The 14885-nt window shown below is 44.1% G+C and overlaps 2 protein-coding genes and 1 non-coding gene across 3 annotated transcripts; 1 reads left to right on the forward strand and 2 right to left on the reverse strand.

Annotated features, from left to right (window-relative positions):
* Positions 1-1282: 1282 nt before the first annotated feature.
* Positions 1283-9564, forward strand: LOC110078652 (deoxyribonuclease-1-like). Its single transcript, XM_078384071.1, has 7 exons — positions 1283-1423; positions 3868-3956; positions 6584-6681; positions 7605-7717; positions 7827-7984; positions 9161-9257; positions 9376-9564. The coding sequence occupies exons 1-7, from the start codon at positions 1283-1285 to the stop codon at positions 9448-9450; spliced, it is 771 nt and encodes a 256-aa protein (XP_078240197.1). The 3' UTR covers positions 9451-9564.
* Positions 9565-10372: 808 nt separating this feature from the next.
* On the reverse strand, positions 10373-14142 carry RPL10 (ribosomal protein L10). Its single transcript, XM_020792941.3, has 6 exons — positions 13959-14142; positions 12250-12308; positions 11900-12007; positions 11676-11814; positions 11191-11353; positions 10373-10607 (listed from the first exon to the last, which is right to left on the reverse strand). Exons 1-6 carry the CDS (start codon positions 13979-13981, stop codon positions 10452-10454), a joined length of 648 nt encoding a protein of 215 aa, XP_020648600.1. The 5' UTR covers positions 13982-14142; the 3' UTR covers positions 10373-10451.
* LOC140705272 (small nucleolar RNA SNORA70) lies at positions 11490-11623 on the reverse strand. Its single transcript, XR_012084700.2, has one exon. It is a non-coding gene; the product is annotated as a small nucleolar RNA SNORA70 (small nucleolar RNA).
* Positions 14143-14885: the final 743 nt, after the last annotated feature.

Raw genomic sequence — 14885 nt, forward strand, 5'->3', positions numbered from 1 at the left:
AGAATGCAGAATTCTGTGATTTTTTTTTTCTGGAACACTGTGATGTATTTCTGGTGCTCAGTACCTGTTTGTGCCTTTCTGCTTTCACTGTTGCCTGTAGGCATTTCAGACAAATGTAATTCAGTCAAAGTTAATCACTGTTAAAGTGGATTAATTTCATCTCTCTCTCTCTCTCTCTCTCTCTCTCTCTCTCTGTGTGTGTGTGTGTGTGTGTATGAGAGAGAGAGAGAGAGAGAGAGAGATTGTCCTTGCTGAAATTTTGAAGCATCGTTTGAGCTGCTCTAACCAAAGTACTGATTTGAAATTTAGAACATGAGATCATCTAATTATCTTTGCTTTGTGCTTTTTCCCAGTGGTAATTCCTCAATTCTATTTATGGGTGCTTATTGCCACCATTATGTACTGTTTTAAACCAGGAATGTTTTACAAACTGTCCTTCTTTGAATGGTTGTTGTGGGTTTTTCAGGCTCTTTGGCCGTGTTCTGAAGGTTATTCTTCCTAACGTTTCACCAGTCTCTGTGGCCGGCATCTTCAGAGAACAGGAATCACATGCTGGTGTTTTTCCTGTCCTCTGAAGATGCCGGCCACAGAGACTGGCGAAACATTAGGAAGAACAACCTTCAGAACACGGACAAAGAGCTCGAAAAACCCACAACAACCATTAGATCCCGGCTATGAAAGCCTTCGCGAATACTTCTTTGAATGCTTAGACTATTTTTAAAAATCACCAACAGAAAATCCAACATGTCTCCTACGAAATTCCTCAAAAGGATCCTCCATGATGCATATAATTTACACATCCAGAAACACTAGTGTCATCTCAGCTGTACTATGTTTAATGCTCTCAAGACGGAAATATTTTTTGCAAGATCAATAAAAGAATGAGCTGATAAAAGAGAACTGGCATGTGTGGTTTTTATAGGACCTTTGACAACACTATCCTTCCAGAACATTTCTGAGAGCATACATATAGAGAAACATAACTCATGCTGGTGATTTGTTTTTTTTGGACAGATCTAGAAATACGCTAGAATCTAATGAGGCATGGGAAGAGGAAGTGAGTCTCTGCCTTCCCTTCTCCCAGAGCAAGTGATCACGCTGGGGCAGCCCAGCACTTTCTTTGCTGGACTGTCACACATCAGGCTCAACAAAACAGCACAAAGGCCTGTATCCTCTCCTGCCTGGCTGCTGATACAGCAGTGTAGTTCTCTCAGCAAGCATTTCCCCTCCTGGTTAGATGGATATGAACATGCAAACATTTATTCATCTAGGAATCCTAGGCATGACACACACCGCCATCTTGCTGCTTCTCCTGGCAGGTGGACTGCTGACAGCTTCGACCTTCAAAATCTGTGCTTTCAACATCCGCAGCTTTGGGAGAGCCAAAGCATCGAACCGGAAGGTCATGGGAACTCTTGTCCAGGTGAGTCCGCAAATGATCTGGATAGAAAAAAAGGAATGCTTCATTGGTTCAAAGCGGGGTTCCCAACCTGGCTTGGAAACTCTACAGGGAGCTGGAGTGGTGAGTGAATTGGGCTAGGGCGAGTCTCCACTGAGTCGTGAAATTCACTAGATGATCGTAGACCAGTCATTCATTCTCCTTCTAAAATGCCAGACTGGGTTGTCGTGAGGATAAAGTGGGAGGGAGGAGAGCCCTGTATCTGAAACTAATGAGAAAGTGGAGTATAAATGTAATGAATGAAAAAAAAATGGATGAGAGATTGGAGGACAGTTGCAAAGGCACTGCATGCACACAGATACATATCCCCATGCAGGAGCTGCAGACGTGGTTCTTAGGTGGTTCTGCAGGAGATTATAAATACAACATACAAAAGGCAGGGGAAAAATAGTCCAGTAGATCCATGATACAAGGTTGCATAGGAACCTGTAACAAAACTTCTTTTGAGCAAGGATGATGTGTCAATTGAGATTAAGTGTGAGTCACAACAACAACGACATCATCATCATCATCATCATCATCATCATCATCATCATCATCATCATCATCATCATCATCATCATACTCTCTTTCCCCTAAAATAAGACCTAACCTGAAAATAACAACAGCAGCAACGCCTTGGTATAGCACACAGACCACACTTGATCTAGATGGACTGATATCAGGCTCTCTATATAAAGCATTTTAAGAAATATTATTTTTATGCAAAGGAAATTGTACCTTTGAGAATGGCCTGCTTAATTCTTTATCGCCACTACTCTGGATACAGCACCTCTGAGTCAATCACAGCCACTGCAAAAGAATAATTCCAAATGACCTGACATGCCTAGGATGGGGTGGTGTTAGTGACGGGGCAGGGCTTTTCCTAAGAAGACCCTGTGCCACGCCGAGCAATTAAGACCACCGGGTGCACAGGTGCAAACTGCAAATTCTATCTACCTGAGTTCAAAGCACGTTTTACATCCCTACCCCCAGAAAGAACAAGGAGTGGGTGATACCTTTTATTGGATCATACCTTGGGCCATACACCCCTACAGTATCTTCTGTACTGCTGAAAGAGATTAGAGAATATGCATCTTCCCCAATTACAGAAACAAGAAAATGGTAGTTTTTTTGAGGTTAACAAATTGATTTTAGTGTGAGTTGTTGTGGATACAGTCCACTTCTTCAGGTGCTTGCTTGAGTTTAAAGGAGTGGATTACTGTACATCTACTAAAGATTACATTGAAATGTATGTGTTAGTCTCACAATATTTCTGTTTTTGCCTTGTTCAAGCTTTTGCTGAAACAGGCCAATAGGGCTATGGCTGAAATCTTCCCCAATTGGACTTAGATGTCCTATGAAATGTGGCTGCCTCTCAAAAGGACTGTGCCATTCGAAGTGGTTTAGAGCACGGAGGAGCCACCAGTACTGCCTATTGACATCAAGGGTTGACCCCAAGGTTCAATAAGTGAGTAGCGTGGCTCAAAGCGATGCCACTGCACTTGTACCTTTAATAACTGTCTGATGAAAACGATGAACCAGGGAGACTTTTTACAGGGAGATGGTGAGGGTGAGCTTTAAAAACAAGAGCCTGCCCTGGTGCATCCCATGTCTGCAAATGTAATTAGTAAATTGGTTGACAGGTAGAGCAATCCTCTGGGGGTGGGGAGGAGAGAGGAAGAACACATCCCAACTGTTTACAGTGTTTTGTCTGATGGCTAATATGTTTTCGTAGAAAGAGGGAATAATTGTGCAATAGACAGAGGGAGAGGTGTGAGCTTCCTAGTATTCCTCTCAGAAATATAATCACTCACAGCCTGCAGGTTTCATGGACACGTGCTTGACAGCACTTAAAACAAGAAGATTGGTTGCTCTAGGGACACAAGGATGAGGAAATTAGGCTCTCTTTAGACACCCAATTTTTCATCTGCTCAGAGACTGTGTGAGAAGCCACACACATAATTTAAGGTGGTTCACTGTGGACATGGAACACCAGTCTCCTTCAGAATTTAGAGAAAATAATACCAAACTTCTCCTCTTGACTACATAACAGGGCAGCAAGCCAGTTCTCATACACGTTTCTCAAGCGACATGGTCTGTGTGCTCAGTGCTCTTTCCTGGGCTGAAGGCAGTTGTTTGTTTGCTGCTGATATGTTCAGGTGGTCGCCGAATATATGTGTAGAAAAGAAAGCAGCATGCACAAGTCTGTAATTTCAAGCTACTGTAAGTAACTTTTTAAAAAATTCTTCCTCCAAATGTTTCAGAGTAAGTTTCTGAGACCTCAAGTGCTAGTTAATGAGAAAGAAATGTGCTCTGGGGAACTTGTAGCTATTCTCATTTGTAGATCTCTGTACCTCTACTGCATAGCAAAAAGAAATTTTACCAGAAATTCAGAACTCTGCAATACATGGCTGTTCTATTACCAGATTCTTTCTCGCTGTGATATCTCTGCTGTGCAAGAGGTGCGGGACGCCAGGGGCTCAGCTATTCGGATACTGCTTCGGGAGTTGAACAGGTACTAGCTGATACTTCCAAACACAAGCTCAGTCTGTGTGTGCAGGAGCACAACGGGCAGAACCACTTCAGACTGCAATGTTGGCCTCCCGCTGCTATGAGCACATGAAGAAAAGGGCTGAAATACAGGGCTGTATTAGGAATACAGGGTCTACTTGACAAAGCCTTCCCCAACCTGGTGCCCTCCAAATCTTTGGGATTTTCATTCCCATAGCCCTTCTCCATTGGTTATCATCTGAGTCTTGTGGGATTTTCAGTTCAAAACATTTGGGGGCACCAGGCTAGGGAAGGTTGGGTTTGTTTGTATTCATGGATGGGTTGAGGGGGTGGGGTAGGGCTAAAGAAACATTTCCCACCTGTGGTCAGAAGCTGTGTGTTCCTATCTTCCATTCTCTTAATTTTGCCACCCTTTTCTCAAATACCACTTGCCATTAGGTAATGACGTGATTTCAACAACAACAACAAACTGAGTATGTAGAGGATGCACAATGTTAGTTATTTTATTTTTATAATTATTTCTATGCATACTATAGTCATATAATTTAGTCTTACATTCTTACTGCCAGGAACGGTGTTTCATGGCTTTCCTGCCTCAGATGCTAAAATAATTTGAGGCACCTTCGGGTCTGATGCACATTGATTAGGAGAGGAGGACACCATTTGCTGTTCCTTCTCGAGCTAGAGAATCCCCTGGGCCAGGACTCCAGACACTTCTTTGCATGCACAAACCAGCCATTGATTTGCACTTCCATTATCTTGGAGGACACACAGTGTGTAGGCAAAATGGCATGATGACTTTCTTTCATGGGCAGGCATGATTCTTCTCATCACTACCACCATCTAGAGAGCAAGAGGCTGGGGAGAGGCAGCTACAAGGAGCAGATGGTCTTTGTGTATCGGTAAGATTTGAAAGTGATATCCAGTGTAGTGTATTGGATACAGTGACAGACCAAGACTCAGGAGGCCTGGGTTCAAATCCCCATTTGGCCAAGGAATGTGGAATTAGTAAAACTACTCCTTAAATGTCTCCCTTACCTTTAAAGCCCTATTACGGTTGCTATAAATCAGTACAGAGCTGGAGGGATTCCCTGGTAAGACATAGGTAAAGGTAAAGGTTCCCCTTGACAATTTTTGTCCAGTTGTGTTCGACTCTAGGGGGCGGTGCTCATCCCCGTTTCCAAGCCATAGAGCCAGCGTTTGTCCGAAGACAATCTTCCGTGGTCAGATGGCCAGTGCGACTTAGACACGGAACGCTGTTACCTTCCCACCGAAGTGGTCCCTATTTATCTACTCACATTTGCATGCTTTCGAACCGCTAGGTTGGCGGGAGCTGGGACAAGTGACGGGAGCTCACTCCGTCGCATGGATTTGATCTTACGACTGCTTGGTCTTCTGACCCTGCAGCACAGGCTTCTGCGGTTTAGCCCGCAGCGCCACCACGTCCCAGGTTCTGGCAGACATAGTTTTATATTAATTATATTTATACCTCTTTCCCACCCTGTCCTCTGAAGTTAATGTCATACTTGTAGGACAAACTTTTTATGGACTGTGAGTCGGTAACTCTTAACCCTCCAGAAGTCAAATGAACTGGTTACTTAAGCAGCCATTTGAAGATGGGTTTCAAATATCAAGTATAAAAGCCAACGTTTGTGAGGGAACTGCTGAGTGTCACAGCAATACAGATGAAGCACCCCGTCCTAGCTCCCCCATAGGTTCCCCTCGGGGCTGAACCATCTTGAAGTCCTGGGAGGGCCTCACTTGATATGACATTACCGATAATAACTAAATCCTTCCACACAGAAAACACAGTTGTCAGACCAAAGGCTAGGATAGTTTGTAGAAAAATAATTATTATTTCCATGGAGGAACACCCAAATTATGGGATTCACACAGCTGCAGCCTCTGAAATGGTATGAACCTCTACACAAGTTTATTGTCTCCGTAAGTGCAACCTTCAGTCTTGTCTTGTGGGATTAGAGTCCTGGTTAAGAGGGCTGGGTAGGTGAGTTTCAATGTATTAACCCTCATCCAGTCCATTATCAGATCCAGACATGAGTTCAGCACAGAAACTGCCTCACCTGGATTGGTGGAAAACAAGAGGTAGAGTTGAGTGTCGTCAGCATATTGCTGACTCCTCAGCCCAAACCTCCTGAGGACCTCTCCCAGCGGTTCCATGTAGATGTTAAATACTGTAATACTGCCACTACCACCAATAGCCATACGGTATGCTTACAGAGAATTCCCAGTGTGGTGTAGTGGATAGAGTGACAAACTACAACTCTGGACAACAGGGTGCAAGTTCCCACTCAGCCATGAAAACTCAATGGGCGAGTGGAAACTGGTAAAACCACTCCTTAAATACTGTATCTTGCTTACCTTCAAAACCCTATTAGGGTTGCTATAAGTTCACAGCACAGAACACACACACACACAGGCTTATAACATCCAGATCTCTTCACATCTTTTTAAGATCTCTTAAGATCTCTTGTATATACAGCGGACAAAAATATGAAGGAGAGAAGCTTTCTAGGGGGAAGTTTTCCCGGATTTCTTATGCTTAATTTTTCCAACTATGAAAGCCCCTTGGACACACACTGATTTTCCTGCCTATGGTTTTCTCATTGACAGGAAGGATATTGTGTCGGTTATTGACTGGTGCCAATTGGGGGACTCTGAAGCCTTTGTTAGGGCACCCTTTGCTGCCCGCTTCCATTCTTCATACACAGGTAAGGCCTCTGTGCAGTGGGTCTCCAAGAGGTTGTTCTGGATACAGGTCCACAGATTGTTAACAAAACAAGGAGCTGAGTCATGTTTGAAAGCCTGCGGGATGCATCAGTTGGGTACAATTGATACCAATTTTAAGGACTGAACTCTGGTGATTCTCATACATAGAACATTCCTAGTCCCTGAAGGCATTATGAGAATGGTAATGAATACATATCATTGAAAATAAATTGGTGGGAACTACTTCTGCTGTTTGTAATCATCTGCTCTATTGACCCTACTAACTTCAGGAAGATTACATGGAATGTTGTAGCAGTGTAGGGTTATCGGTAGAACTGTTGTACATTTTTACCTGCAATCTTGGAATTCTGGCTTAAAAAAACATTAAATTCAACAATCTGTGCAAGGGGTCAGTCTGAAATATCTTCTCCAGGGTGTCAGGGGGAGCTGCAGTGTTATGCTAGCATACTTTGTCCAGACTGCATGTCATTACATCTATAGAACAACCCTATCTGTCTATATTAGAATAATATATTTTGGGTTCCACCTTGTGGCCATCCATGAATCCGTATGAACCATTTTTTTTAGCCAAGTTTCCCTTTTTGTTATTTTTTTCTGTTGTTCTACCTGTTTGATAGAAGAAAGTGCAATGTGGGATATGTCAGCCTTGCCTGAGCCATAACCACATCTCTGATACACTAATCTATTCCACTTCTGAAATTTCAACAGGCATTTCCAACATTTTCTGTCAATCACATTTTCCCAGCCAGTAGGACTAGAAACCCATTTGGTAAAAAGCAAACAGTGCTACAGCCACTGCGTGTGCATGCAGGCATCCACCCATAAATATATTTACAACAATTAGAGATGGGAAAATTCTACTGCACTCTCCCAATGTTTGACCCACTATCGTTCACAATAACAGCCATCCTAGAGTTTGTCCTACTCCTACATCATGCCAGTCCACGAGAAGCTGCCCATGAGCTAGACCTGCTGTTTGGAGTGTGCATGGAACTGATGGAAAAGTGGAAAACGGAGGTACCTTACTGGGGGAGGGGGAGGGGGGAGAGAAGTTGCTAACTAGACAAAAACAGGGAAGAGAATATTCACCCATACTTCTTCTCTCCCCTTGATCCCATCTGATCAGAATGTGATGGTGCTGGGTGATCTCAATGCTGCTAGTGCCTACGTCCCGGCAAGTGCTTGGGCTAGAATCCGTCTGCGTAATAACCCTGCCTTCCACTGGCTTATCAGTGATGCAGTGGACACCACAGTCAGCCACCGGACTTGCTGTGCCTATGACAGGTACTGGTGGTACATTTTCCGTTTCAGCCACCTACTTTTTTCAAAGATGACTTCTTTTGCACCCAGGAAAAAAAACAGTCCTTTTATCCCTAATGTTTGGGATGGGAGGACATGTGTAGCCCTCCACATCTTGCTGAAATAGTGTCCCTTTTTACATTGGCCAGGCTGAACACTCTTGTTGGAAATTGGAATCCAACAGCATTTGGAGGGTCATGAGTTGTCCGGCACTGGGCAAGATTCTAAAATAAACTTGTGTGCCATGGTATTGTCCGTAGTCACTCACGTGCCTGCTGCCTTCCCCCTGCTATGAAGTGTTTTGCTCCCTGTTGGGGTGCAGATAGCAATGCAATAGTAGAAAGACAGGAAGACCACTGTTGATTACAGCAGGCAGCTCACACGGTCCTACAGCTTTTATTCAGTTTGATTCCAAAGCTCTACTTGCTATGGCAGAGTTCAGCAAGATGGCTAGAAAGGCGTTTTCCTGATCACACCAGAAAGGGTTGTTTTAACAGGAGCTATCTCCCTTAAATAAGGGACATAGTGGCGCTGCGGGTTAAACCACAGAAGCCTCTGTGCTGCAAGGTCAGAAGACCTACAGTCGTAAGATCAAATCCATGTGACGGAGTGAGCTCCCGTTGCTTGTCCCAGCTCCCGCCAACCTAGTGGTTCGAAGCATGTAAATGCGAGTAGATAAATAGGTACCACCACGGTGGGAAGGTAATAGTGTCCCGTGTCTAGTCATGCTGGCCACGTGACCACAGAAGATTGTCTTGGGACAAACACTAGCTCAATGGGTTGGAAATGGATATGAGCGCCGCCCCCTAGAGTTGGACATGACTGGACAAAATTGTCAAGGGAAACTTTTACCTTTACCTCCCTTAAAATGATGCTTGTGTCATTTCCGCAAGTCCTATCTGAAAAGAGTAACACTAGGGCTGGACCAAGAAAGATGCAGCTTGGGCATGGATCGTGGTGAGGCTGGAGTGCATTTCCCCATGTCTTCTGATTGCTGGGAAGCATCACACAGGACTGCTCCACAAGTACAGTAGTCCAGAATGCAATCTATTTCTATGTGTGATTGCATTCAAAGACTGACTCCTTGGAATTACAAGCAGGTGGTGGTGGGGAAGTCAGAAGGGAGCCCCACCATCCACATCCAATGATTTCTTCTCCTAGGATCATAGTCCACGGGGAAGAGCTACTTGCTGCTGTTGTGCCCGGATCAGCCAAACCTTTCAACTTCACAGAGGTACTTCGACTAACTGAAGAAGAGGTGGGTGAAATCTGGCTCCTTTCTTGACAAGCCAAAGAAACAGTATCTGCAGCACAAGCTGTAGGCCTGACCAAAGTAGCAAGAAGCCTGGATAACCATTACTCTCTCATTTCTACAGGCTCTTGAAGTCAGTGACCACTACCCTGTAGAGGTGAACCTGCAGCTTTCTCCTAAGGCTCAACGAGAGCTCTAAGCCTTTAACAGTCTTATTCATTGAAACTAAAGGTGAAGCAAAGGGAACTTGTAAAAAAATCCCATTTTTGTCTGCTCTGCAGTTTTACAAACTAACACTCTTTATGTGGCATAATATTGCATGGATTGCAACAAACTTCTTCAGATATTGTTGTTTTAAATAGCACATTTCTAGCCCAGTTATAAAATTTGAGTCATTTAAGCATTTAAAGTGACTTTTCCTATCAAAGTTGCACTCAAAGCACGTTAAATTTTATTTTACAAGCAATAGTTGGCTTAAATGTCTCCAGTGGTTCAGACTTCAGGACCTGTGTATCTTGTCCCCTTCCCAAAATCAAGGTTATGTCAGATCAAGTCACCTAATTGTGAAACCCAATATGGATCTGCAGCTAAGTTGGGGTTTCCGCTGCTTCATCCCGATCCTCAAAGTCTCACTGTGCTGTGAAGGCAGGATCTTCCTCAGCTCTCAGATGCATCTTCTCCTGGCTCTGGGGTATGGAACTTCTCTGGGCTACAAACCATTAAAAGATCATCAGAGGGGGGACCAAGAAAGGAGCGAGAGGGGTATGTGTATGGGCTGGAATGGGACTTGCATTGCAGGCAGCATGAATTGAGAACTCCTGAATCAATCCACAGCCTCTGTGTGAGCACTGTTTACGATTTCAGATTGTGAATCAAGCTTGTGAATCAAATTGCAGCAAAGCTGAATCATTCTGATTCAACTCTCCAATATAGCCACTCCCTCTGACGTAATAATTGGCTTTGCAACCAACTAAACCTTTTGTGCAAATCTATTCTTTCTCCCTTTTGCAAACTTGACACATCAGGCTGAACCCAACTGTCTGGAATCAACATAGATTTTTTTTTCTGTGTTGATTTTAGATAACAGACCCAAACTCCAACGCTAACAATGACACAGCAAATTAGACAGATCTGTTTATTCTCATGACTCTTCCTTCAAACATAAAACTGAACAAAGCAGCCTACAGACTGATCAGGCACTCATGCAGCATGAAGGGCCCGCCACTTGTCCAGAGGGCCCCTGTTGGGGATGTATTTAACACCACAGCCGTCCGGAATGAGGCGCTTCTCAGCCACCATTTCCTCAAATTTGTCGGCGTTGAATTTGGTGAAGCCCCATTTCTTGGAAATGTGGATCTGGAAAGAAATGGAGAGAGAAGAGAGGATTGACCCAAGATACTTGTTAGAAGAAGTATCTGGGCATATGTATCCCTACAATGTGCTACTACTGCATATCAGCCTGTGCCCACTTAACCAAGAATGAGATCACATACTTGTCCCTATGTGCTATTTAACAGTAACCTAGAATGACACGCGAGTATGGAAAATTCATATAGATCAGTGGGGGATAAGAAAAGAGCCTCCAAGAATGTGAAGATGGCAAACACATTTGGGTGCCCCCTGGGCAGTGACAGCACCCTTCCACTTGATCCTTCCACTTCCTTGACATGAACAAGGAAGAAGTGGTTCCTAAACTTAGGCCCCCGTACGTTCTAGACTATAACTCTCAGAAGCCCTGGCTATACTGGTTAAGTCCTCCGGGAACTGCAACCCAAGATCATTTGCTTGGGAACCATTGACATAGATCTTTCTGCCTGGGATTAAATTACTGTAAAATCAGCAAAATAATCATATGGTATCACTATTGAATTTGGACATTTAAATCTTGCATTAAAAATAATCATACATTAAAGACCAAGGCATAATGAATACACGCTACCTTCTGGCGACCAGGGAACTTGAATTTGGCTCTGCGCAGCGCTTCAATTACATGCTCCTTGTTCTGCACTTTGGTACGAATGGACATGATGACCTGCCCAATGTGGACACGGGCCACAGTGCCCTGAGGCTTACCAAAGGCTCCTCGCATCCCAGTCTGGAGCCTAGAGAAAAACCAAGACGTAAACCTTTAATGTACAAGGAGTGAATTATGCTGGTATACCATTAGTCAAGGCCTCTTACCAGAATGTCTGGAAACAGAGGCCAAGACAGCCACATCTCTACTTCACTCAGAGACAAAAGTGTTCCCAAGGTCCCTTAAGATGCTCTGTACGAGGCACGGAGCACGTACACAACCAAGGGGTTTGCTGTGCGCAGCCAGTGCACACCAGCCACTGATAGCAGCAGGGGTTGGTCGGCTTAATTGACTGCGTCCTCTCTCATGGACACCCCCCCCCCAAGCTGGGTCTCTAGCACATTCCTTACCTATCAGCTCCAGCACATGATAACATCTTGTTGATACGAATAACATGGAAAGGATGCAGGCGTACACGGATGTGAAAGCCATCCTTGCCGCAACTTTTCACCATGTACTTGTTGGCACAGATACGGGCAGCCTCCAGAGCTGTGGAGAGAGGTGCAGCGTGAAGGCAGCAGAACACAAAAGCACCGTTAACAGCAGCCTGTACACACCATGACCTGTTCCTTACCTTCAGATGACAGCTGCTCATATTCATCAGATACCATGTGTCCACACAGTGGGAATTCATCAACCTTAGCCTTCTTTCTGCCCAGATCAAAAATCCTGATCTTGGGATCTGAAGGGAAAGTAATTCAATTAGGAATTGCTACATGAGAACCAAAAGCCTAAGCTGTGTACTCTGAAATTCCCTAAGGAAGTTATTGGCCAAAAAAAATGCCACCTTGGCTAAGCTATTGTGTCTTAACAGGCGATACCACTACAGGTTAAACTTCACATTGCCTTCAATTTCATGTCACAAATGCAACCCCACAAACACCCTAAAGCAATTCATAGCAGCAAGGAACAATGTCTACATACCAGGAACGCCCCTGCAGAAGCGGGACTTGGGGTAAGGCTTGTTTTTACAGTATCGATAGCTAAAGGAAAAACACACATTGTTGAGTAAGGGGTTTTTTTTATGACAATAACAATAAACTAACAAATAAAAGACCAAATTCCATCTCCTCATCTTCCACCCAGCACTATCAGAATGCACATTCTGCCCAAATAATCACAATAATCTTAGAGAACAGCAGAGATGGAAAGGACACTATAGATGGAGTCCAGCCCCTCTCAAACAGGCTCAGTGGGAAATTGATCTTGCAACCTCTGGCACTACAGCCAGATGCCTAAGCCACTGAGTTATCCAGCAGTTCTCATTACTGCCTCTACAGAATACAATCTTCTGTATTGAAGAGAAAGTCTGCAACTGTCAGCAAGTGAGTGAGGATCTGAAATAGAGATCCCTCATGTTTTGCAAAAAAAAAAAAAAGCGAGCATATGAACGTTGCTAACCTTAGAAACACTTCATACTAGAACTAGAAAGATAGACAGTTCCATACCACAACAAGACACTATATTTCTAATATCTATTAATTTTTCAATTTGGAATAGTAAATGCTTTGTAACATGTGATTTCTTGTTGTTTTAGCCTAACAAAAGAGTGATTAAATACAAATTTACTGCAAATCATAAAAGAATTGAGAAATAATTCTTTATTTATTGTTGGAGGCATGACAAAATTCACTCCTCCCACTATTTTATCTGAACTTCATTTTGACCTAGTAACACTTTTAAGTTCACTGTGGTACAGTATGGAAACACTTTACACACGCTCTAAGAGAATCTCATTATAATATCTACAAACAAGAGCTAATTGAGGACTATATAAAGGACTTTTAAGTCCTTCCTTCCTATAGGACCCTGAATCAAATTCTACTGGTCAGCAAATAGCCAATACTATATGTCAGTTTAAGGCTGAATTTTGATAGCTAAATTTCAGAAGCAGCAATGGTTACATCTACTGTATGTTCCTAAGAGTGAACAGTTGTGTGTGCTATCTAGCGGGTTGGATTCATGATTTGTCTTTTGTAGACACGGTACAACTTATTTGGGTCCTCATTCTGCCTCCCAGCATTTCCAGGAGGCTGGAGATGCTTTAAGTGGGTAGGAAGGGAAGAAAAAGTAATATAGGCTTGTCTCCATATCCTGCCTGCCGGCTTCCCGGAGACACTTTTGGAAACAGGACAACAGACCAGACAGCTGGAACAAAACAGGCCATCTCTTAAATAAACATGGAGTTCTTGCCCTGAATCGCTAGATCAGGCTGCACAGTGGCAATCCCTCAAAGCCACCTTGATAACATAGTAAGCCGCAACTAAAGAGCAGATTACTCTAAATGTAGCTCTTCTCACTCCCAGCAAGGAGTGGCGAATGAGATCCTGGGGGCCACTCACAGCCACCTCATTAGACAGCAACGGCAACCACCGAACAGAGGGACCCCATTTGGCTCACTGGGATCAGTAATTAACTAATCATTCTTAGATTACAATCCTGGTGTGCAGCAAAATCAGGCGACCCAGGAGAAAGGCTGCCTCCCCCTTTCCTTAAGGAACCCTCTCTCCCTAGCCTCGTTATAGGCAAGGGAGCCGCGTCGCCCTTCCGCCCTCCCCAACCCACACGGCTGCCAACCACGCTCTCTTTGCCCCGATCCGGCGTCTCTCAATTCTCCGGGGCGGCAAACTCACCAACGCGCGGGGCGGCGGCCCATGGTTGCGGGTCTGAAAGAGAAGGGAGCGTAAAGAGTCAGTTACTGGTACGAAAAAAATAACACAGGGGGAAATCTCGGGCCCCACTGCTCCTAGGCAGGCCTGGGCCTAGCAGCCGCCATCTCACACATGCACTCACCTCGCCGAGCGGAAAGAAAGGGCCGAGGCGCCTGCGCGCCGTTTATCAATGGTGCCACTCTAGGACACACAGAACCATAGATGTTGGCCTACGCGAGAACCCAGGGACGGAGGGGCCACGAAGAGCCTGAATCATAAATACAAAAAGTAGAATGGTACGACATGCTCTTTGCTTCCGAGTTAATTTGGGAAGGAGAGGGTCGTTTTCATCGGCGGTGTTAGCAGTAGTGCAATCAGCGTCGTTTTTGATGTAACCACAGGAACTTTTTATGGGCAGAAAGTAAAAAAATCAATAACGGATCCTCGTAATTTCATACGATTTTTTTATGTGGGATCTTCGCCAAATCACCATCGAACCGTAAATCTTATATGTACCTGCAGACAACACCACAAAAATCATGGATTCTTCATCACTTTGCAGTGGCTCAAAATATGGATCCGAGTCGCAGATCGTCATGATTTTATATGATTTTTAGATGGAATCTGCCCTGAACCACTGTAAGGTCACAGATCCAATTTGCACCCACAGACTACACCAAACAAACCATGAGTTCTTCTGTGCTTGGCTTTACATTGGTGCAAAAATTTGGTTATCAGACACGGATTCTCATGGATTCTATATTTTCCTGTAATATACTCTCCAAATCATGTCCAATCATAGCCCCATCTGCACATGAAGATTATAACACAGAAATCATGGGTCCCCCACTGCATGGATTTCCAGTGGTACAAAAATGTATCCAAAGCACGGATCCTCATGAATCTACA

The sequence above is a fragment of the Pogona vitticeps genome, chromosome 2, assembly GCF_051106095.1.
Source record: "Pogona vitticeps strain Pit_001003342236 chromosome 2, PviZW2.1, whole genome shotgun sequence".
Lineage (NCBI taxonomy): Eukaryota > Metazoa > Chordata > Lepidosauria > Squamata > Agamidae > Pogona > Pogona vitticeps.